This window comes from Callospermophilus lateralis, chromosome 5, assembly GCF_048772815.1.
Source record: "Callospermophilus lateralis isolate mCalLat2 chromosome 5, mCalLat2.hap1, whole genome shotgun sequence".
Taxonomy (NCBI): Eukaryota; Metazoa; Chordata; class Mammalia; order Rodentia; family Sciuridae; genus Callospermophilus; species Callospermophilus lateralis.
The window spans coordinates 93,725,748-93,749,980 of NC_135309.1; the positions used below are offsets into that span (position 1 = coordinate 93,725,748).

The 24,233-nt window shown below is 35.7% G+C and overlaps 1 protein-coding gene across 2 annotated transcripts; it reads left to right on the forward strand.

The window, feature by feature from the left end:
• Positions 1-2,040: 2,040 nt before the first annotated feature.
• Arrdc3 (arrestin domain containing 3) lies at positions 2,041-15,043 on the forward strand. 2 transcript variants are annotated; one of them, XM_076856030.1, is made up of 8 exons: positions 2,041-2,531; positions 6,422-6,503; positions 8,133-8,280; positions 9,238-9,340; positions 9,657-9,913; positions 10,347-10,509; positions 10,810-10,964; positions 12,319-15,043. In XM_076856030.1, exons 1-8 carry the CDS (start codon positions 2,252-2,254, stop codon positions 12,373-12,375), a joined length of 1,245 nt encoding a protein of 414 aa, XP_076712145.1. In that variant the 5' UTR covers positions 2,041-2,251; the 3' UTR covers positions 12,376-15,043. The 2 variants fall into 2 exon arrangements, with proteins under 2 accessions (XP_076712145.1, XP_076712146.1); XM_076856031.1 differs by lacking the exon at positions 12,319-15,043 and having other exon boundaries at positions 10,772-10,934.
• Positions 15,044-24,233: the final 9,190 nt, after the last annotated feature.

A 24,233-nucleotide genomic window follows, 5' to 3' on the forward strand; every position in this document is an offset into this window, starting at 1 on the left:
AATTTTATTAAGGTTGTTTTTTATCAAAGTAATTCTAGTGTAATTAAATACTAATTCTTACTTTTTCTGACACAGGTTACGTTTTACTTTGAAAAAAAATAGTAAGAATTCAGCATTGTAAAGTAGCTCTATATAACTTAAACATGTATTTGGTAATGAACTTATGTACTCACTGTGTACTGTACCTTTTACTTTATTCCTTATTCAATATTTGAAAGCCTAAAAAATATTATGGACCATATGCTGAGGAAAAGTGACATTCTAGCAAATTCACTACTTTTACCACTAGGGGGAGAAAAAACACAAGCAGTATATGTTATCAAAGCTGGCAAGAGGCCCCAGGTACTTTACCTAGATTTTCCACCAGGTGTCAACCAAGAGGGAAAAGGCTATTTCTTCCAAATAAATACCAAACTTCAAATTTTAACCATACCAATCTAAACCAAGATAAATGACTTGCCTACTAGTTACTGTTTGCCTATTTATGTTCTAGATATACTGTTGAATCCAGGATAATGAGTTGTCAACTAAAATTAAATAAAATTTAGTTTATTTTGAAACAAACAGCAGAACCAATGAATTTAGTTTATTGGGATTCTCAGACTCAACCTATCCAAATATACTATACAGAACAATCTAAAATGCTTAAACATGGATAACTAAAATTTTTCCAAAGTATTTTTGGTCAAATATATAGTTCGAGATTCTTAAGTTTTTCTTTCTAAATTTCTCTTATGGTGTGCTATGTTGATTGCCAGTAATCTGAGTCCTTATACTCTGAATCCAATACGATGTGAGGAAGGCACTTGCTATTTTTTATCAAAACATTTACAATGAAATGAGAAATGCACCTATATTTTGTAGAATGAGAATCACTATTTTGAACTGTCCGAGGCTCTCCGCTGAAAATGAAGTTTTACAGAACTAAGTCTCATTTATATCCCAAGACATACTTCTTAAAAAACCATCCTATATGCTTCACTAATTTCTAACAAAGACTGTTCGGTGTTGTTATAAACCTGTCAGCTAAACCACCATGTCATACTGCCCCTTATAAGGTGGTACATTTTGGGGCCGAACTCTATTCTTACTCCCGTGGGCACAGGAGTTGTAATTGTCATACTCTGCAAATGAAGCCGTAGGTGGCATCTTAAAAAAGGACTTTTTTCTTCCTTCGAGGAAGTGGGCAAGCCTTTTCTCCAGTGTCATCATGGAAACAAAGTTTTCTTTGTTTTATTTTCTATCTAGAGGATGGAGAAGGCAATTAAGAGAAAAAGCAAAGCCTATTGATCTGATTGTAGTTTCTCTTCTTTTGGAGTATTCTGTTTTAAGGCTTCTTTGGCCTCTGCTGAGTTCATTTCGATTCTGCCTGCAAAGTTCTGTTGTTGTTATTGTTGTTGTTGTTTTTAAGAAAAAGAAAAAACTTAGTCAAGAATGCTCTTGTCTATGAATAATATTTGTCTGGCTTTTATTACGTTTTCTTTTGAAATTCGTTAGCTTAAACTCAGCAACCAGCCGCTTGCCCAACCGGTTTCTCCCCTTCCCCCACCCCTCTTCACACATCACTTTTTCCTCCTCCCATCCAGGCAGCTGGTAAAACCCTGCAGTGCCGGTAACGCACGCTCCGGGCTGGTCACTCAGCAGTTTAGCCTTACTTGGCTGTGCAAACAGTTCCCCACCCAGCCCTAGTCGCTTCCCGGCCGTTCCACCATTATCTTTCTATTAGAGTGTGCTCGGTAAGGGGTTCCAGATAGCATGTCGAGGGTTTACGGTAGCCTGCCTACCAATAGGAGCCCACAATGAAAAGAAGTCAGGTTCTGCCTCCCGGCAGCGCCACTGTCTCCTTCGCCAAGCTCTGCACCTACTGTACCCGCGAGCGAGCGTGCGAGCCAGGGAGCGAGCGAGCCGGCCCGGGTGGGGGCGCGCAGGGAGGGCGGACCGCAGCCGCGGCGTGCGCGTGCGCACTGGGGTTGTTTTTCACAAAGCTGCTCTTAAAGTGAGCTGGCAGGCTCCAGCCGCCCGTCTTTGTAAGGAGACCACTGAGACGAGCAGGAGCGCGGAGCAGCAGCCTCTCTGCTGCCCTGACTTTTTAAGAAATCTCAATGAACTGTTTGTGAAGAATCACTGATCCTGCCTGCAAGGTTTTTGCATGGCAAAGACACTGATCAGTGTTAAGTGAAGATCACATTTTATATGCGATCTTGACTCTTTTTTTGTCTTACATTATATTTTTATAGATTTTGTTATAATCATGGTGCTGGGAAAGGTGAAGAGTTTGACAATAAGCTTTGACTGTCTTAATGACAGCAATGTCCCTGTGTATTCTAGTGGGGATACTGTCTCAGGAAGGGTGAATTTAGAAGTTACTGGAGAAATCAGAGTAAAATCTCTTAAAATTCATGCAAGAGGACATGCGAAAGTACGCTGGACTGAATCTAGAAACGCCGGCTCCAATACTGCCTATACACAGAATTACACTGAAGAAGTAGAATATTTCAACCATAAAGACATCCTAATTGGGCACGAAAGAGGTAAGTTTTTATGTAAGTCATTAGACTAATTTTTTTGGGAAAAGTACCTTTTCGGTTTTCTCATTTAATGTGGTTCTTTTAGCATAACAGCAGTTTGATAAAGATTAGCAAAGTTGGAAGATTTTGATTCTCCTTGACGTTCTTCGTGTTTTAAGCCGTAATGCATGCAGGCATCTGCAAAGTGACTGCAAACTGCACTTATTCAACTACCTCTATACCCGGCTTGGTCTGTGCCTCTGCCATACGCACTTGTAATCCATTTGCATCTTACTTAGAAATTCAGCTTAAATCCGGTTCAATAATTTTACTAATATGTTTTCAGTTGAATTGCAAAAAGCTGCAGCACAATATTAGATTGTTTCTTCTTTTACTTTACAACCTTAGATCTAAAAACTGATCTTCAGTGAAGAAGTGAAATAACATTTTTAAGAAGGTCAGTAGATGTATTTCATTTCAATATTGACATGCAAAAGACTTTTAAAGACTTGATCATTGTTCTTTGATAAAGGGTTGCCCTGGCTTATTTTGACATATGGTTATCAACACCCCACGTGTTTTTTTTCCCTATTCTCTCCAATTCCTTCAGAAATTTACATCAAGCATTCTCATTTTAAAGGATAGTATCTGACATTATGGTAGGGATTAGGTCAGTATACGAAGCCATTCAGGGTCAGTAATTTTCTTTTCCAAGCATCATGTCTAACTTCGGAACGTGCATTCAATGAAACCCATGCCAGTTAGATGGAATTGAAAAGTGTACTGCACGTTGGATTTGATTTTTGGTTATAAGAGGGAGATAAAGGGTTGTCAAAGGGAGAAGGGGTCCTGAGATTTCCAATCTATTGTTTAAATGGTTACATTGTGGAAATATAGGAGACTCTAAGCTTGTTTTTCTAAGTTTCCACCCTTTGTTAGAAGCGGTTCAATCCTGTTTCGGACCAGTTCTGGGGGGTGGTGAGGAGGGGCGCTTCTTCTGCTCTCAGCAGATTGGTTACACGCGTCAGGTGGTGGCGATGACTTAATTCCTAGCCCAAGAAGAATATAATGTTAAAACTGGTTATGTAATTTTTGTGCTTCTCTTTTTTAATGCAGCATTTAGTTCAAGTCTTGACGATTTTACAGAAAGGAGAGGGGCATATTTTTACCTTCTTTATTTTATTAAAAATGTATGTCCTGGTAGAGTGCTAAGGCAAGTGAGAAATGAAGGATGCTTACAGCATTAGATGCATCACTGTGAAAATTTAAAGGTGAAATCAATTTAGGATTTTCATAGTTACAAGGTACTTTGCATCCTGTAATAATTTCAAGTTAATCTCACAAGGATAGCACCAATAGGTAATGCAAATGCCTAATGACAGCCCTGGCATTTGTTAAAGAGTGGACACATGAGTTTGTGTTTGAACCTTTCTGGAAATTGCAGCCTTGTATAAAATGGGTGAGAAGAAACAAAGATTTTTCTTTTAAGGAGTTGAGACTTGCAATGGAAAAAAAAGTAGAACAGTGATTTGTAGGAAAAACTTAATTTTACTAATTGCATAATGGTTTCATGGTAAAGAAAACTATCTGCCCCGCACCCCCACGAGATGCCCCCCCCAACCCCTGCAACGTGTGGACATGATCTTAGCCAGGAATAGTTTCAATGACTTAAAACTGGGAGCTCTCAAACTAGCCTGGTAACTGAGACCCGCCCCGGTCTCCCAGTGATAGGCGGAGTCGGGTTTGTTAGCCTGTTGCTAAGGCGATGCCAGGCGCTGATTGGATTGGGCACAAGCGGGTGGGGAGAGTGGGCTCGCGGTGTCTGGGGCGAGGCTTGGAACCGGCGTGCGCCGGTAAAGGTCCCTCCAGAGCAGCCGCCTCCTCTCGTGTTCGCCTTGGTTCTGGGGCTGCTTTTGGCGCCCGGTGCTCATGTCATACTGTGTCCTGTTGTCTTTTATGGCAACTTGCTTGGTACACCCCCCGAAAACGATTAACAGATGCAGAAGCTCCCACCGGCCTTACAGGTGCCAAATGGCCTTAGGCGCAACTTTAGCTAAAAACCCTGTTAAGAGGGACTTGGGTTAGGAAAAAGAGCAAGACCCCATTTTCCTGGGCGGTCTATAAATGCTTGTTTTCTCTTATTAGCGCAAACAAAGCGTATTTGCACACCTGTCCCGTCCCCAAACAGGCTACCCTAATTTGACCTGGGGATGGGGGGGCGGGGGATGTCAATTGCTGTCCAGGAGAGGGGAAAGTAGTTCAAACATCGAAATCTGTGTAGGGCCTTAGGGGAATATCTCTTGCCCCTTACCCCTTTGTTCCCCTAAACCGTGGCTCCCTCCCCTTCACCACCCAGTTTTCCCTTGCCTTTACTGTAAAGGTGTCAGAGTGGCCCAAGCCAGATCGAACCGGTCACCGGCTGGGGCGTGTAAAGCGGAAGCGCCGCGGCGCAGTCGCCCCGCCCCTGATCCAGCAGGCTAGGCTGCGCGGGCACGGGCGCGAGCGCCGCGCGACGTATGCCGTATGTATAGCGGAGCGCGCGAGCTGCGGAGGCGCGCGGGCGGGCCGGCTGGGATCTGCTCGCGCCGGTTTAGGCCGGTCCTCTCCTGCTCCGGTCTAGTTCTTGATTGACAGCCAGGCACTTGTTTACCACGGCTCTGCCCGCCGTGGCTCGCCTCAATGAGACTGCTGAGCTGGCACAAAAAGGAAGCAAGAAGGGAAGAAAGACAGAGGAAGGCAAACTTTGGGAGCCTTCACGGAGAACGTATCTAAAAGGCCCCCAACTCCCCAGCTAGTTTTCAGTGCTGGGATCTGTTCGGGGGAATTTACCCAGGGAACAAGGGAAATAATCTGTAGACATGAGCGAGTCCCAGTGATTTCGGATGAAAAATCGATGTGTAGGTGCTTTTCCTCCCATTCCTTTGATATAAGGGAAGCATCACATTTTTGTGTCTATTTAGTACTTTGGTGAAGAAAAATTAAATAATAATCCAGTTTTTCCTTGCTCTGGTAGCTAATTAAAAAGGTTTCTCCATCCAGAAAATAAAGACATTGCGTAATTGTATTACCTAGTCGAGGCTAAAAGTACTGTTTTAATAATTGAAAACCTCTCCCACATTTTTCAGTAATATATTTCTTCATGCCACTTAAGACATAATGCATTTGACCTAAAGAAATTGATTATAAAATGAAAGGTCATTCCTTATTCTAACAACTGGAAAGTACTATACTTCATTTTTCAAGGATATTGAACAATTTTGTTTCCTTGTTAGAAGGCATCTTTTTAAGTCCTGTCCTTTGTGATGAAATAAAGTATACTTTGTGTATATGAGATTTAAGCTGTTGCTAGGAATAGGACAACATGAGTGTTGAGTATTGTGATCAGTCTGGATCAATATGGAATTATTTTCAGCTATGAAACCAGCATTAAAATCACTTTTTAAAACCCCAGCATTTTTGATACTTTTCTAGTGGTTTGGGAGTTGTGACATGTATATTCCATTCTGTAATGTCAGTAGTATTCCCTCTAACTGACATACTTTTAAAATTTTTACATGAACAGTCTTTTTTATTTTATATATTATATCTTAATATTTTAAAACAGTTGGCAACAACGGTAACGATTGAAACTTGAACCTATTGTTTAGCATATGCTGTACTAGACAGGGATGCTTTGCAGTTTGGGTCATTAAAAAAAAAAAAAAAAAGCCTATAGGGTACAAGTATTTGTTTATTATCCCCCTCTTAACAGGACAGATGAAAGTTAAGGATTTTTATTTTATCCAGAGAAGTGGAGTGAATTAGAACTCAAGATTCCAAAGCTTATGGCCTTAATTATCTTATGAGCATCTTTAAAGTTGTACCACCCTGAGTTGTGTTAACATTTAATTATAAGCTTTCGTTTTTTGTTTTAGATGATGATAATTCCGAAGAAGGCTTCAATACTATACATTCAGGAAGGCATGAATATGCATTCAGCTTCGAGCTTCCACAGACGTAAGTATTTATAAGTAATAGGCATTTTTTATAGACATTCATTGTCAAAAAGCAGTCTTACAATGAAATATTTTTAAATTATTTTTATTTAAAAAAAAACCCTTTTCATTACAAAAACTGGCTAGAGGAAAACAATATATTAAACATAAGAAGCTATTTTTTTAGTCTGTGGCAAAATTATAGAAAGCAAGCAGAATTATTAGTATTCTGTACCAATGTTTATGAGGTTTTTAAAACATGAATAGTATTCCATTTAATGGAAGTGAATGGAAGATACAATCAAATAGTAAGCACTTTATAAATATTTGGTTTAGGGCTGGGGATGTAGAGCACTTGCCCAGAGTGGTTGAGACCCTAAGTTCAGTAAGTTTGGAAGGTAAAAATAAAAAGGAATAGCCTAACTTCAGTAGTGATATTTATATACACATTCGTTAGCTTCCATGCAGAGAGCTGTTAAGAAGGTCACATAAGATATTATGACCTGCACTTGAAATAGCTATCAGAATACTTTAATATAAAGCTTGGAATCTAGTATATCTTAATAACAAATTATTGAGAAAGATTTTTTTTTTTTTTTATTAACACCTTTTAACAGAGCTTAAAACCTGAAAACTGGCACTTGTACTGATTATTCTGGAGGATAAATTTAGATTACATAAGCGTTTATCAAGTGCCAGGTGAACATAATTCTATATTTTCTTAATTCTAGTGTTTGAGTTGTTAAATGTAGCATTCATAAATGTTTTTCAGAGTATTATATTTAAGTACTCTATTTGTAAACCAGTCATTTAACATAAACTCTAGAAGACCAGCATGAAGTGTAAGATTTAGAAGTACTGTATTTCATTGCTGCATTATATAAGTTAATGTGATAGTCTAAAATGTAAAAAAAAAAAAAAAAATGTGAAATGCATCTACCAGTCAAAGCTAACACTCTATCTTATAAATAATTAAATATTGTGTATTTTTAATAAAACCTGAAAATTGGCAGAGTTCAGAAACAGTTCTTATTTTGATATGAATTTAAGCCTTAGACAGTAAAGTTAGAAAATAAAGAAGAATTAGAACATATTATGTGAAAGCAGTTTTTCAGACTTCTGTGGACTTTATGAAATCTGAAATTTTTGAAACTGTAAGGACTATTCTAGGCATTTTCTTGGACCTTAATGAGTTGCTATAAAAAGAGGTAAAATAATTTCTTGCTAATGAGAAATGGAGCACTATAGGGAATTTGGTCTGAATGTTTAGTGTCTAGAATTGCTCAATAGAAGTAGTTAAGCCATTCTTAACTTTATTTTTAAACTCTTGACCTTTGCAGGAATTGTTTATCATACTTTCATAATTTTGCCACTAGCATTAAAAGTAGCCTCTTTTTAGTTTAAAGGGATTGTTATTCTTCTGGCTTTTTAAGGCAGAAATTTCCATGATATTTAGCTATTATTCATTGTTATTTGGAAATAAAAGTTTTTTTCCCCAGTGACTTATCCCTTTGGAAATTTTTTTAAACCATGGATTTTATACCTCATTGGTACATAAACAGTACGATGTATTAACACTTCTATTCTGACCTACTGTATAATTCTTAGAAAGAGGTATAAGATTAATATATTCACTTTATATTCTGCACAGACCACTTGCTACCTCATTCGAAGGCCGACATGGCAGTGTGCGCTATTGGGTGAAAGCCGAATTGCACAGGCCTTGGCTTCTACCAGTAAAATTAAAGAAGGAATTTACAGTCTTTGAGCATATAGATATCAACACTCCTTCATTACTGGTAAGAATTGACTGAATTATTCATTCTTTGTCTTGACATATAAATACTAAATAATAATCACCTGAACTACGGAATTTTTATAACTTTAAAATAACTTCATTTTTAAATTTCATACATATGTATATTTTTAAATACAAGAGGATACAAACTGGTGAAGAATATGCTCATATTTTTTATACTATAATAACTTAAAAGTAAATTTAGAAGTAAGACCAATATGTTGTATGAAATAAATCTGTTCCCTGGATAATTTTTAGTGGAAGAGGAACAGTGATGTCATTAATTATAATATTACATAATTGGAAATATCATAATTTAAAATTTGTACTTATATTGAATTATTCCAATTAGGGATAGTTGTCAAATGATGGGGAATTATCACTTTCTTGAAAAAACTTAATTCCTGCTTAAAATGAGTCTTTTAATGGCATTTTTATGAGATTAATTCAAATTTGACTTCAAAAACTTTGGTTTTTAGCAAATGATAACATCTTTAAAGCAAACAAGAATTATCCTTAAAAATGGGCAGTTTCCCCTTTTTTGCATATGATTTTTACATTCTCAAAGAAAGATGTTAACATTTGGATTATAACCAAGTTCCTTTCTGTGCTGCTTTTCCTTAAGGTAGTTTAAATAAAATTTGGAAAGGGTTTTTTTGTTTGGTTAGATGTTTTAAATTACTGTATATGTAAATAGATGGGCTAAAGCTATGGGATACTATGTTAAGCCTTTTGTCCTTTTTTCATTTAATTTGATAGAAATTTGTTTAAAGACAAAAGTAATGGTATATGCAGAAGCAATGAGAGAAAAAAGTATATTTGGGTGCATGGAAAAAAAGCAATAACAAAGTGACACTATTAGTTGTTAAATTCTCCAAGAATTAGAATTGTATTTTCAAATATTTTGTTATTTTGCCATTTCATACATTGATTTTTTTTCTCAATTTGTTTCTTACAGTCACCCCAAGCAGGCACAAAAGAAAAGACTCTCTGTTGCTGGTTCTGTACCTCAGGCCCAATATCCTTAAGTGCCAAAATTGAAAGGAAGGGCTATACCCCAGGTATGTATGAGCTTGATCCCCACAGAAAGTGATCTTTTTTCACCTAGCTATTGTGTCTAAATTTATAGTATTGGTGTCAAATAGAAACATCACATAAATATTCTGTAAAATGACAGAAATTGCATTTGCCTAGTTTCTTTTCACAAATTAGAAAGTAGTCTCTTTCATACAGCTGCTGTAAATGAGTCAGTCATTTTCATGAATTTTAAGTTACTTGCTTACTCCAAGGACAGTTCTTCATCCATGTAGTTAGTTAAACCTTCTAACATTGAATCTACATTACGTTGTGGTGTTTTTTTTTTCCCTCTTTCTCTAGGTGAATCAATTCAGATATTTGCTGAGATTGAGAACTGCTCTTCCCGAATGGTGGTGCCAAAGGCAGCCATTTACCAAACACAGGCCTTCTATGCCAAAGGGAAAATGAAGGAAGTGAAACAGCTTGTGGCTAATTTGCGTGGGGAATCCTTATCATCTGGAAAGACAGAGACGTGGAATGGCAAGTTGCTGAAAATTCCACCAGTTTCACCCTCTATCCTCGATTGTAGTATAATTCGTGTGGAATATTCACTAATGGTATGTCTAGGTTTTAAGAGGAGGGCTTTTTAAAAAAGTTGTAAAGTTATGTAGAAATAATTTTATCTTAGATCTAGAATTTGATTTGATTTTTTGTGTGCATGTGTGTGCAGTATTGGGTGTTGAACCCAGAGGCAATCCACCCTTGAGCTGTATTCATACCAGCCTTTTTAAAATTTTTTTTATTTTTTTAAGACAAGGTCTAGCTAAGTTGCTCTGGTTAGCCTCACACTTGTAATCCCTCTGCCTCAAATAGATAGGGATATTAGGCATGCACCACCACTACTGGCCTAGGATTTGGTTTTTATATTTTATACATACAAATACGTAGAAAAACTGAAAAGGGAGAGGGAACCTCAATTAATATTAAAACTGGGTTATTTGTGAAATCACATTTCTTATTCTAAACTTAATATCTCTTTTCAATATTTAGGTATACGTGGATATTCCTGGAGCTATGGATTTGTTTCTTAATTTGCCACTTGTCATCGGTACCATTCCTCTGCATCCATTTGGCAGCAGAACCTCAAGTGTAAGCAGTCAGTGTAGCATGAATATGAACTGGCTTGGTTTATCTCTTCCTGAAAGACCTGAAGGTAATAATGCCTATCTAAATTTAACCAATTAGTAGTAGTAGTAGTAGTAGTGTGTAGTAGTAATAGTAGTAAGAACTTTATTTTGCTTTTGATACTACATGACCCTAGATAAATCTTAATCTTTCTTTAAAGAGTAGATGTATGTACCCCTAATGTTAAATTTAAATTGATGTCTCCCTAGCTTTAATTACCAAATAATTATTATTTTGCTTTGACATTCTTTTTTAATACCTACTATTCTGTGTATTTTGACATGCATAAGAACATGCTGTTCGAATTGCGTGTATCTTTTTCCTTCAGCACCACCCAGTTATGCAGAAGTGGTAACAGAGGAACAAAGGCGGAACAATCTTGCACCTATGAGTGCTTGTGATGATTTTGAGAGAGCGCTTCAAGGACCACTGTTTGCATATATCCAGGAGTTTCGGTTCTTGCCTCCACCTCTTTATTCAGAGGTAAGAGCACCAACTTGAGTATGAAATGGGCTGGATTTAGTATTGCAGAGTTTAAAAAATAGGTTTTGATTATCATGATAATCAAAGAACAAATAATTTAGAACAGGAGATTAAAAGTTATTAGGGTTGTTGAATTTACTAAGTTTGACACAGAAGTAATTATGACTATTCACTTTTTATTTGGAAAAATAAGATAATGATCTTACCCTCATTGAATTCATTTTGTGTTTGGGGGGTAATTTTATATTTCAAGCATCAATAGAAAAAGTGGCATTTTACAAGCATTAATTGAATATGAGAATTTATCTTACTCCTCATGTTCCTACAATTTAGTTCTTGTATATTTTGACATTTGTTATAGGGTAAAGTAGTATATTTCAAAATACTTAAACAGAATTCCTACACTGGTATATTATTTTTATCTACCTCATCTTGATGGCAGTTAAGCAGTGAACATGAATAAGCTTTGTGCTTAATGGGAATAAGTTCATAGAATAGTGAGAAAAAAACTTGGAACCAGATATTATATTGGCAATGTTAGGAATAAACAACTCAGGAGCAGCTTATTGGGCCTTGGGAATTAGGGAGGCTTCTTAGAGAAAAGTTACTGTTAGGCTGTTTCTTGAGGGTGAGTGGTCCCCAAAAGGTGGGAGAGTCCAGTTACTCAGGAAGAACAGTGGATAAAGGAAGGATGTGAGGAACGAATCCAATTTTAGGATTTTTCAAAATGACTGGAAAATGTGCCTATGGTCCACATTTTTAGTACCTCTAAGATTGGTCTAGATATCCAAAATAATGTTGTAAATCACAAGACTTAGCTTATTCTTTGGGTTACTGGAGTTTACACCATTGTTTTATAATGAAATATTATATAATGTTTTATACTCTTAAATTTAGACATGAATTGTTTTTACTCTTAGTACTCTTTTTTTTTTTTTCCTGAGTGCCTTAATTGAAAGAGTCATTTTCCTTTGGGTGTGATAAGTGATCCTCTTCATTCACTGATAATAGGATATTCAGAATCTGTTCTTCAAACTTTTTAATTGGATGTATTTTTTTCCTATCCTATTATTCTAGTGCATTAGAATTTCTTTAGATGCTAAAAATGTTCTGCCATGTGTTCAGATCGTGGTAATACACTTTCATTCTGACATTTCAGTCTTACTAGGCAAGTCAGTCATTTGTGGCTTGATTTGAGGATTCCTGGCTGTCCGGGGGAATATTTTAGAAGAATGACAGTCTAAATATAATTCACTTGTAACTAATTCTTCATAAAATTCTGCCTCCTCCTTTTTGTAGAATGAACTTAAGATAACTCATCAAATAACAGTAAATGTTTCCCATTGTTTTCTAGATTGATCCAAATCCCGATCAGACTTCAGATGATAGACCATCCTGCCCCTCTCGTTGAAGGAACGCTTGGTTAAATCAAGTTGATGTGGGTTCCGAACTGTATCTCTTCCGGCTGAGGACAGAGAAGTATCTTGGAGACACGTTTTCAGAGGAAGTGGAATTGCTTTTGCCCAGAAAAATGGCAAATACATGAAACAACGAGTGATCATGCTTCAGAAGCCTACAGCAACATTCTGGGACTGCTCCAATATGCTTGAAGATCTAAGCTTTTCTTCTTTAAAACTGGCACATACTAAGAGCAGTCATCTTTAGCCTATGGTCATACGTGTCAAGACACCATGTTGTAAAGAGGGATGATTTCCTTCTTTTGATTTGAAAATTTGCACATGCTCAATGCTTACATTGTGCAGTTCAATGTCACTACAGCTTTTTTTTTTCCATTTAAGCCAGACTCTTGATACTCTTTTAAAACTTGTTGTGGTCTGCACAACAAGGAACAAAAGAAAGCTTTGAAAAAACTTTAACATGAAAAAACGCACTGACATTTTTTTTTTTTTTTATTTAATATAGCCTGGACTCTACCTGCGTATGCACATGCTCAGAATTGTCCTACTAGGCTGACCATGTATCACCTCTTCAGCTTGGATCCTATTGTGGATTTATTTACAAACATCAAATGCCTTCAAGCCAATCCTTTTTGCTGTATGTTTTGCAGCCTACTGTAGTAGATACGCAACAGATATGTGGGGAAAAAGAGATAAGAGGAGGAAGCTAATAAGAGACCTGTCAAGATTGTAGAACTTCTTGGTTTCTTTTGAGAATTTGTTGCCTTTCTACTATTACAGCAAAGCAGCATTTTGTTACTGACTGCCTAAAATCACTTAATCTCAGGTGAACGCATCACTTGCCAAACTGTTGGAATGCTATTTGTGTTTTGTTGCACTGTTGAGTTTTTTTTGTTGTTGTTGTTTATTTGGTTGGCTTTTTGGAGAGGGAAATTTGGAAACGGGACATACACAAAAGTGATAACCCACCCACATCCCCTTTTTGTCATTACATACAAGAAGAAACTAGCAGAGTTAAGAATGGAGTATAGAAAGGCAGTATGGCAGGCACCAGCAAAGAGTTAAGGGCTGTTGCTCTTAAAAATTAGTATTTTTATTATTATTTTAAAAATAGTGGAAATTTTCCAGTCACTGGGGAGAGGAGGGAAAAGTACATTTATTTTTATACAGAGTTACTTAATTACCTCCAAAACACATATGTTGGAAATCATTTTTGCCGATGCAAAGTATTTTAATGAGGATATATATATGTGTGTGTGTGTGTGTGTGTATATATCTCACACACACACACACACACATATATATACATGATTAGAGTTCAATTTATACATTTGCTATCCTGGTCAAGTTGACAGTATAAAAACCCAAGTTTATTCTAGAAGTATATAACTTCACAATTAAAAACACTAGAATGTTTGCTGGGATGATTTTTTTTTTCCATTATCTAAAAAACAATTTGCTAAATATGAAAAGTTATTCTGATGAGTATATATAGAGAAAAGAGCAATCACATCAGTAAATCCTAGGTTTTTTTAAGTAATTTACAGTTGGATCATAACATATACCAGCATTCATGATAACATTTAAAACCCTAATCTGAGGTACTAAGTGTACTGAATTTTTTTTAAGAAGGAATTCAGCTGTGATATTTTTAATGAAAATCAGCATCTCATATTACAACATACGTGTGAAATGGGTATATATATCTTACCATTTAACCCCACAATTAATAAAGTGGCTGAAAATAATAGTAACTCTGGCTTGGTGCTTGGTTAAATACTGTCTTAAAGCTTCATACAAAATAAATAGGCTTTTCCATAAGTGGCCTTTAAGAAAACATGGAAGACAATTCATGTTTGAAATAATGCTGACAGGGTGAAGAAAGCCCAGTGTAAAAATGAATCGCGTTTTAAGTGATTCGGTTAAAGGGTTTGGGCTCCCGTAGCAAACAAATACTAGATAATAAGGAAATGGGGGTGAAATATTTTTTTACTGTTGTTAAATCATTTTGTGAATGTCCCCCTCAAAAGAAGCTAGTGGAATATTTGGCATAAAGGGCATTTGGTGGTTTTCTTTTTATTTGGGGGGAGGGGGTTGTCAGAAAATCCCTTTTGTTTTCTCTCTTCTTATGTCTGACTGACTAGGGAACAAATGTTGATATGCATAGCATTGGAATACTTATTACCACGTACTCTCACAAGTAACACAAGAAGCAAGAATGACCAATATTGTGATAATTGGCACAGGATCACAAGATGTGATAAAATTTTAAGTTTATAAAGCTTTATTAAATAAAGTTTTATTTTTCCCATTAAAGTTTTTGTCTCCCTGTCATTCAGAGGCATTACTTTTTTTTTTCCTCCTAAATATTGGTCAATTCCTAATATAAGATGTGAGGTTCACAGTTGTATTCCAGTATTCAAGATGGATTCCTGATTTTTCAATTGGGAAAAGTAAAATCCAAAATGTTAGCAAAACAAAGTGCAATATTAAATGTTTGCTTTATAGATTATATTCTATGGCTGTCTGTAATTCTCTTTTTTCTTTTTTTATTTGGTGCTGAATATGTCCTTGTAGGCTCTGTTTTAAGAAAACTATGTGGGAAATGATTTAATTTTTCCTATTGCTCTTCCTTGTGGAAAATAAAAGTGTTTTTTTTTTCTTTTTTGTATAATTGTTTGGAGATTTATTTGACTCTTGATCATATTAGTAACACTATACATGCAAACACTATTAATATCCGCTATTCTAAGAATTATTTCTATATCTGAGCTAAAGAAAATTAAAACTGAAAGGAATTTTTATACTAATCATTGTTTTACTTATAACACTATAGAAGCTTTTTATAAAATGTATAAGATATATGTCCATAATTTTCATTCTTAAGTAAGAACCAAATCTAACCAGGAGAATTTACTTTCAGATATTAATTTTTTCCCACTATGATGCTTGTCAGTCAAAAGAGCAATCTGTTGAAAAAAAAACAATTTTTCTAAATTTTTAAAATAGTAATGAATTTCATGGAGATTGCTAACTTGAAGTTTTGGAAAACAGATATTGTCTGAAGTGTTTTACATGCATTCATGAATTATGAAGTTGTTTATGTAACTTGCTGTGGGATTCTCCCAATACTTCCAAATGTATTTTCACAGAAAGTATATTACAAATAGACATTTATACATACATTTTGTATTTATTTATAATCAATTTTTCAGAGGTGCTATCAGCCTTGTTCACTCAAATGATATACACAGGTATTAGTATAATAAGGAATAAAAGTGATAGGAAAAGTGACTACAGGATGAGAAAGGGAAACCTAGGTTCTCCGTTCAGTAACTAGATGGGGCATTGACAAAGATGTACAAGTTGACTTCTTATCTGCAAAATGGAAAAGTAGCTATCCAGGATCTTTTTCTTCCTGAAAGTGTTTGTACATTTTTTTTTTTTTTTTTACACAATACCTTCATTTTATTTATTTTTATGTAGTGCTGAGCATCAAACCCAGCACCTGGAACATGCTAAGTGAGCACTCTACTGCTGAGCCACAACTCCAGCCCCAGTTTGTACATCTTATAGTATTTACTTTTTTAAAATATTAATTTATAAGGAAATAATACTCTACATCATTGTAACATTTGGAAATTCACCCCTTAGCTTCTAAGTTAGCATTGGAACATAATGGCATCTGTGAGTTATCTTGTCTTTGTTTTATATTAACTATACTTATCAAACCACTTGTCATAATTTATTAAGTGGCTGAACTTAGTATATTAATGACAACTTCTGTTGTAGGAGGAAGAAATTTAGACTAGCTCCAGTAAGATAATGTATAAACTAATAATTTCAGGGATGACATATTAAACACATCTGGATCCAGGAATCCATATAGGGCCCTGGGGACATACTCTCGTCTTTCATCTATGTTAAGATTAACTTTTTAGTGTTGACCCTTATTCATATCTGCTTTTGTGTTAAATGACCAGAAAAAGGGACCCCAGTTCTTATAACCCACAGACAAATACCATCTGGAATCCCTAAAATCCCCAAGTTGTGGAGATCCTGATTTGTTGATACCTGTTCATGTTTCATACCATATAGAATGGATTTCCCAATTTACTTCTATTTCCAAAAAGAACAGTGGTCAATACTTTCTTCCTATATCCAGTAGTGTTTAAACCAGGAACAACATCCCCTGAAAACTCCTTAGGAAAGCAGAATATCAAGGTCTACCCCAGAATATTGACCAAAATCTACCTACTCAAATGATTCCAAGAATCATTTTACATACTTCAGATAGAATTTCATAATCCTTGAGATAGTGGGCAATTATAATTTTGAAATTCCTATATCAACAATCAGCATTTCTAAAACTTGCATGACAGTAATGCAGTATTTTGCCTTTCCTTCTACCTGATTTTCAAATCAATACAGAGGAGAAAAATGTTTCAACTCATGAAAATTTTTATTTATAAAAGAAAATTTATTTTTATTTTTGAGAAATGCAATCTGCACTCTTTTACCAAAAAAAAGTTAGAAAAATAATGATATGAAGAGCAACTTCAAATTTAAGATAAATTTATGGTTTGAAAATTCAAAAGCATACCTACCTGGGAATGAACACAGCATCATTATTGGTCAGCACAAAGCTAAACATAAGAGGAAATGTTAAAACGTTTTCAAACCTGTTTTATAGACACAAACTTATACAAGTGATGTCAAGTTAGTCATACAGAGCAAAAAAAACAACCACCACCCATTAGATTGTTTAGGAGTAGTATTTAGCATTTACATGTTTTTAAAATATGTGTTAGGGCTGGGGATGTGGCTCAAGTGGTAGCGCGCTCGCCTGGCGTGCGTGCGGCCCGGGTTCGATTCTCAGCACCACGTACAAACAAAAGATGTTGTGCCTGCCGATAACTAAAAAATAAATATTAAAAAATTCTCTCTCTCTCTCTCCCCTCTCTCACTCTTAAAAAAATAAAATATGTGTTACATACACATCCATATATACATACATTCTTTTTTATATAATAATATATATATCCTTACTTTTTAACATATATACATATAATGTGATCTATATATATCCTACTATGATTCAAGATTAAATATGATATTCTTTTAAGAATTTCTGGTATATCATGGCTAATTCTAACTGGAAACAGATTTATTCTACTTCTAAATGCAAGGTTTTTTATAACCAATTTCTTATCCAAACAGAATGATTGTTACTTCCGTCAATAGTAGGTCTCTGGGAACATTAATAAAGTTAAGATAATCAGAACATCATTTTATATAGTTTAGAGGTCTATTTACTAGTTGCACAAAACAGTCTCAGCAGTGAACTGAAGAATGTGAGAGATTCAAATATATTGTCTTAATTTTTTTAAATAGTATTTACTTTTCTTAAATATTAATTTTATTTATTTATATGTGGTGCTGAGAATTGAACCCAGTACCTCACACATGCTAGACAAATGCTCTGCCACTGAGCCAAAACCCCAGCCCAGTGTCTTAATTTTTAACTTTATAAAATGTTTATTTTACCAACTCATAGATCTAGTGATGATACAACTACTAAGAGTCAAAGTTTTACACTGTGATTGTTTTAGAAGATGTGATGTTTTTGCCAAAAGAAGTCTGATCCTTACAGAATATAGGAATTTAGCTGGGTGCTACGTGCACACCTATAATCCCAGCTACTCAGGACACTAATGCAAGAGGATTGCAAGTTCAAAGCCTGCCTGGGCAATTTAGCAAGACCCTGTTGCAAAATTTAATAAAAGGGCTGTGAGGTGGTGTTCCTTAATGGTTAGAGCACCTCTGAGTTCAATCCTGGTGCCCAAAATGTAAATATTTATATATTTATAGATAGATACACACACACACATACACACACACGTGTTAACATGTATATATCTGTTAACATGTATATGTGTGTGTAGCATATATATTTACATTTGTGGTAATGTAAATACATATATAATGTAAGTACATATATATGTGTATGTGAATTTGTACTTAACAGATAATTTTTATCAAATGAATTAACTGAAATAATGATAGAAATACAAATTGACAGAATAAACAGCCAGTTTCTAGCTTATTCTATTAAGGAAATCCACATTTCCACCTCCTTAATGCAAAGCACACTTTTGTAATCTAGACAGCTGGACAACTCAAAATCCCAAAAAGTAGTATTCAATATGTTTAGAATAATAACAGGAAGCTATGATACAACACATGCATCATGCAAACTATATGCTCATTGCCAACAAGAGCATACACAGAACTGAAAAGAACAAAAGCACATTTTTTTCTTCTCCAGTTTGTTAATTCCAAAATTACAGGGACAGAGGAGAAAATGTTCCCCTCCCTCTGGCCTCCCCCCAATCTGGAGAGCCAACTCTAGAAAATCTTTGTGAGGAGCTGCCACAGGAATACATGCTGTATAGAGAAGCATTGGTCAAATGCCTCAGGCTGTTGAGCTTTTATATCTGGAGCCGACTTCCTTGTTTCAGCAGACTGAGCAAGAAAATTCCTTATAAAGTCTCTTCTTACAGTGCCCCCAGGTTAATTTCCTACTTACAAAGACTGCTGAAACAAAGCACCACAAAGGAGCTGGTTTAAAACAATAGAAATGTATTCATATCTCAGTTCTGGAGACCAGAGTTCCAAAATCAAGATGTTGGTAAGGACATTTATCTTTCTGAAACATGAAGAGAAAATCTTTCCTTGCCTCTTCCAGCTTCTGGTAGTGATGGAAATCTGGCATTCCTTGGCTTGAAGTTGCAAAATTCCAGTCTCTGCCTCCATTGTCTCATGGCCATCTTTTCCCTGTGTGTCTCTGTCTCTCCATATGACATTCTGTTATGTCTCTTCTTGAAAGGACACCAGTACATTGGATGAAGGGTCACCCTACTCCAGTATGACCTCATATGAAGCAATTACATATTCAGTGAACATTTATTTCCAAATAAGGTCACATTTCCAAATAAGATCCCATTCTGAGATATTTGGGTGTTAAATATATAATACATGTAGAGTATATATGTGTATATATAATATATAGTCATATGTCATATAAAATATATAATATAATTTATATTTTTATGATATTTATATGTATTTATATTTATATAAAAATTATATATTATAAATTATATTATAAATAAAATTATAAAATTATAAAAGTTATATATTATAAATTATATATATGATTTATATAATATATATTGTAATATATGAGAGAGAAATTTTTTTTGTTTTTGTTTTTGATGTTTAGAGGTACTGGGAATTAAACCCAGGGCTATTCTACCACTGAACCACATCCCCAATCCTTAAAATTATTTTCAGTTTTGAGACAGGGTCTTGCTAAATTACCCAGACTAAGCTCAAATTTGCGATCCTCCTGCTTCAGCCTCTCAAGTAAATTGGATTACAGGCATATATCACCACACCTGGCTCTAACATATCTTTTTGAAAACACAATTTAACCCAAACAATCCCCTTCCCTCCAAAACACATATGGCAACTGTGTCGCATGCATAAGGAAAAGCTGCCTATTTAGAATACATACAGTTAGCTTTTTCTCACTTATATAGGGCAAATTCAGTGCTAAACTGTAAAATCAGTATAGGTGAAAGGAATCCCCCACTACCATTCCCTATTTTTTTTTTTTTTAATTGGCCTGATGCAGGTACTGTGGTGGGTAAGCACACAAAATATGAGATGAAAAAACTAAGTTCTGGTCCAAATATACTAATTTGCTCAATGAACTTGACCAAGTCATTTATGTTCTCTGGGGCCCCATTTCCTGTTTCCTTACTATAAAACAAAGGTCTTTGGGGCTCCCTCCAGCAATATCTTTCTACTTAGAGTGCCTGATATAATTTGACTAAATTGCCACAGCTTTGTGTAGAACTTTAAGATTTTATATTATTGTAAAATGGATGATTTCCCTCTATTTTAACTGATCTGTAGCTTAAAATTTATACAACTTAATTCTACCCTAGGAAGTAATTTATACTGCTATGTAGGCCACCACCTTATTTCAAAACAGTAAAAGCTCACCATGTTCTTTTAAAGTTGGCCAAAACATTATCCAGTAACCACAGTGCTTTGGAAAATACACTGAGTCAGGAATTAAAAATTCCTATCCCAGTCTTCCTCTCCATCTAATCACACAGCACACATCAGTAAACTCTCTGGACATCAGTTCTTCCTTCTTATCAATACAAATGAGAGTTTTCCACAACCTGTGAAATTTCTTCTAGCAAAATATTCTAAACCTTTTCTGGGAGTATAAAAATCAGGAGAGACCTTTCTTTTAAATTGTTACAAACTATGTAATTTGGTGTTAGTTTGGTTAATTAGGCATAATTCCTTTTCTTAAGATAATTGGAATTCCCATTTATAATATGAGGTTACTTATATATATATAAGTAAATATATATATATATATATATATATATATATATATATATATATATTTACTTAATATATATTCTTAAAACCAAGATATAAGAGAAAAATTTTTTCAATAACTTCTAATGTTCTATAGCACAATAGACTATGGTTGATAACAATCAATTATTCAAAATAGCTAGTAGCCAGAATTTTGAATGTTTCAAACACTAAAAAATGATGTTTGAGGTAATGAGTATACTAATTACCCTGATCTGATCTGATCATATTTATGAGTACAGTGTGACATTTCAATACATGTATTGAAATGTCACACTGTACCCCATAAATATGTGCAATTATTATGTGCCAATTTAAAAAACATATACATATATATTTAAACTTGTCCAAGACATTACTAGCAAATAAAGAATGGATTTGGTTTTATAAAATTCATGACAAGAAACATTAATTTGTAAAAAAACAAGCATTTGAATCTTAGTTGGTATAGGAGTCACAAGAGAGTAAAACTTTGGAAGAGTTGGCTTAGTCCTCAGCAGCAGCTGCAAAGTCACCTGCTACTTATTTATGGTGAAAGTACTTGTGACTCAGACTTGCATAAAAGAAGCAAGGAAAATAATAAGGTAAACTGAAACGTTCCTTTGAAGTAAGGTTGAATAATTAACTGTTCACTTAATATTGTTTACTTCTATGATAATCCCCAACTTCAGGTTAACATTAGATTCTTTCAAGGGGAAACAGGGAACCTGGGATAGTTCCATTGAGACAACACTACCAGGGACAAAGTAGAAAAACCTGCAGAAAAAAGTAGCATAATGGCTCTGCTACCAATCTCCCCTTTATTTCACAGTGAAATTTTCTTCCAAAATACCCTTGGCTCAGCTCTAATGGAATATAACATAATAGAGTTTTGTTACCTTAGGGTATTATCTGCATTATTCTATACCTCTTTGACAGTTAGCTTTCTTGATTCAATAATGGAGAAGAAAATTGCTCCAATTTAAGGAAAATCTATTAACTCGTTTAGTTCTCTAAGGTACTATTCTTCAATACACTGAAGCACTAGCTTACAAAATAATATCATAGAAGTCAAAAATTTCTGATCAGTTAGTACCTGGAGTATATATTCCTAAATTAAGGAAAAGATTGTTTGTCTTCTTTACTCTCCTTTCTTCTAATCCAATGTAGAGTAATTTGGGGAAGTAGAGAAATGGCACACATATATTTTTCTTTGGCCTGTCATATAAATACCATTCTATTAAGCTCCTAAAAGATACAGGGCCTCTTTATGTGCATTACCTTAGTAATCCTTACGATGACTTTCAAAGGTTGACATTATATCTTTTTTTTTTTTTAAGATGGAGAAGCCATGCTCAAGAAGAATTGAGCAACTACCTCAAATGACACACTCATCAAATTAGAAGTGAGTCACATCTAAGATTATTTGAACATGGATCTACATATATTATTAATTAACCCTTTATCTGACCCAAGGTTTGTCTTCAGAGAGCCCCCCTGGCCTGTTAGCTTCAGTCTGGTGCCTCCACAACAACAGTCAACAAGAACCAGACACCAGAATGGTAAATATAGTTAGTGAAGAGAAGAGGATCTAAAATACTGGGTTCAATTGTGAGCAGCCCTGCGCTCCCAAGGGACGTGCAAGTGGGAATAGGAAATTTAAAGGCAGCCCACTGCACATCGCCTTCACAGAGGTAAACTTCACAGAGGGCTGGACTGTCAGCAGCAGCTGTTGGTTCAGAGAGAAAGGTCAGTGAGAGCAGACCTGCCAAAGAGAGGAGAAGCCAAGGTAGAACCAGGAGAGAGGCACCCAATTCCAAGGAGAAAACCAGGTCACGGGGCGGTGCTCTTCCAGGCTCCTTGCCCACTAGGAACGCCTGAGCAAATGTACCTGGATGATCTGACAATCAGATGATGCCTCTGAAAATTGAACTAATTAACCCCTTCATTGCAGGGAGCAGTACTTCATCTCATGATGTTGTCTAGTGTGTGAGTAATACAGTTGCTCAAAACACTCAATTAAATGGAAGCGGGAAAGCTGGTTTAACTTCAAAACATCCCTGATGCACACTAGGCATTTTGGATTTCAGAGTTCTAACATTCACTCATTCTATAAGCAAGCCAACCAGCAAACATTCATATTATGTAGCACTGAACAAGGTGTATACATCCCCTGAGAAGATCAGAACTGAGTTCACTACATTTTCAATAGTCCTACACTACAGTGCCATTCACTGTTGACAGCTCTTTCAGGGTGACGGTGATGTCTACTTAGTTCTTTTTTTTAACACAATTTCTTTATATTTTCTCAGAAGATTAGCCTCAATTAACAACCCCTATGATGACTTAAACAACCATCATCTCCAACCCAATTTTTTCTCATCTCCTTTCTCTTATTCTCAACGACATTATAGATGCTTTATTTGGTAAATTGTCTAGTTGCTCAAAACAAATATTTCTAGAATAAACTCTTCCTCTCTCCTCATGTATCCAACCATACCTTCCACTGTCTGGAATTTCTGATCTCTGTTCATGAACCACTCTCCTCACCCACATTGCCCGAGTTATGAAGTCCTCTTAGTGAAGACCTGCCGCAGTCTGGCTGGGCACAAATCACGAGCCACTCACAGCTTTGTAGATTCAAACAGCAATTCTTTATTCCCGATCTCACACCGGCCTTCTACAAACACGTTCTTGGGAAATCCACGTTCTCTGCCCAAATCCACACCTCCACTGGGCTTCTGTCTCCCCAAAATACTGTCTGAATCCCGTAAGAACTCAGGAGGAACTCAGGCAGCAGGATACGCCCTATTCCCAGCAGGAATAACCTTCCTAAACCGGGAATGCCCTAAACCTGGATCCGCCCTGGTCCTAGAGCAAGGTCACCTTACATGCAATGTCACTGGAAAATGTCCTATTTCCAGGAGTCCTTCCACTAAGCAACATGGGGTACACTGGCAAGGAAATTGTCATACCTACTTGGCTAATGGCTCCCAGCAAAGATCACTATGGTAACTGGACCTCTCCCTCCACTTCCATTAGCACCATTCTGGTCTAGGTTTATATCCTGTCTCATCCTTCTTACTCTCTTGCATCCAGTTTGAAATTGCAGTTTAAGCACCAACTCTTCCATAAAGGCTTTTTGTTCACTCCAATCCTCACTGATCTCTGGAGTTCCCCCAGCTTCTATTCTACCTCCACAGTATTTATTTGGTTTATGATTTATTGGTCTTGCCTCCCTGGGGAGACCAAAAGCTCCTGAAGACAGAGACCAAATATATTCCTTTTGCATTTCATCCCCTCCCACAAACTCTCACAATAGATGGACCAAGATGAGTGCGAAATGATGCTTTAAAAATACCTAGGCCATGGTTAACACTTGGATACTGCTATGAACTGAATTGGT

Bases quoted from the DNA above. Each gene is read 5' to 3' on its own strand.
- Arrdc3 (XM_076856030.1), top strand. From the start codon at position 2,252: ATGGTGCTGGGAAAGGTGAAGAGTTTGACAATAAGCTTTGACTGTCTT. The intron at 2,532-6,421 runs GTAAGTTTTTAT...TTTTTGTTTTAG, and splicing joins CCTAATTGGGCACGAAAGAG to ATGATGATAATTCCGAAGAA. The intron at 9,341-9,656 runs GTATGTATGAGC...CTCTTTCTCTAG, and splicing joins AAGGAAGGGCTATACCCCAG to GTGAATCAATTCAGATATTT.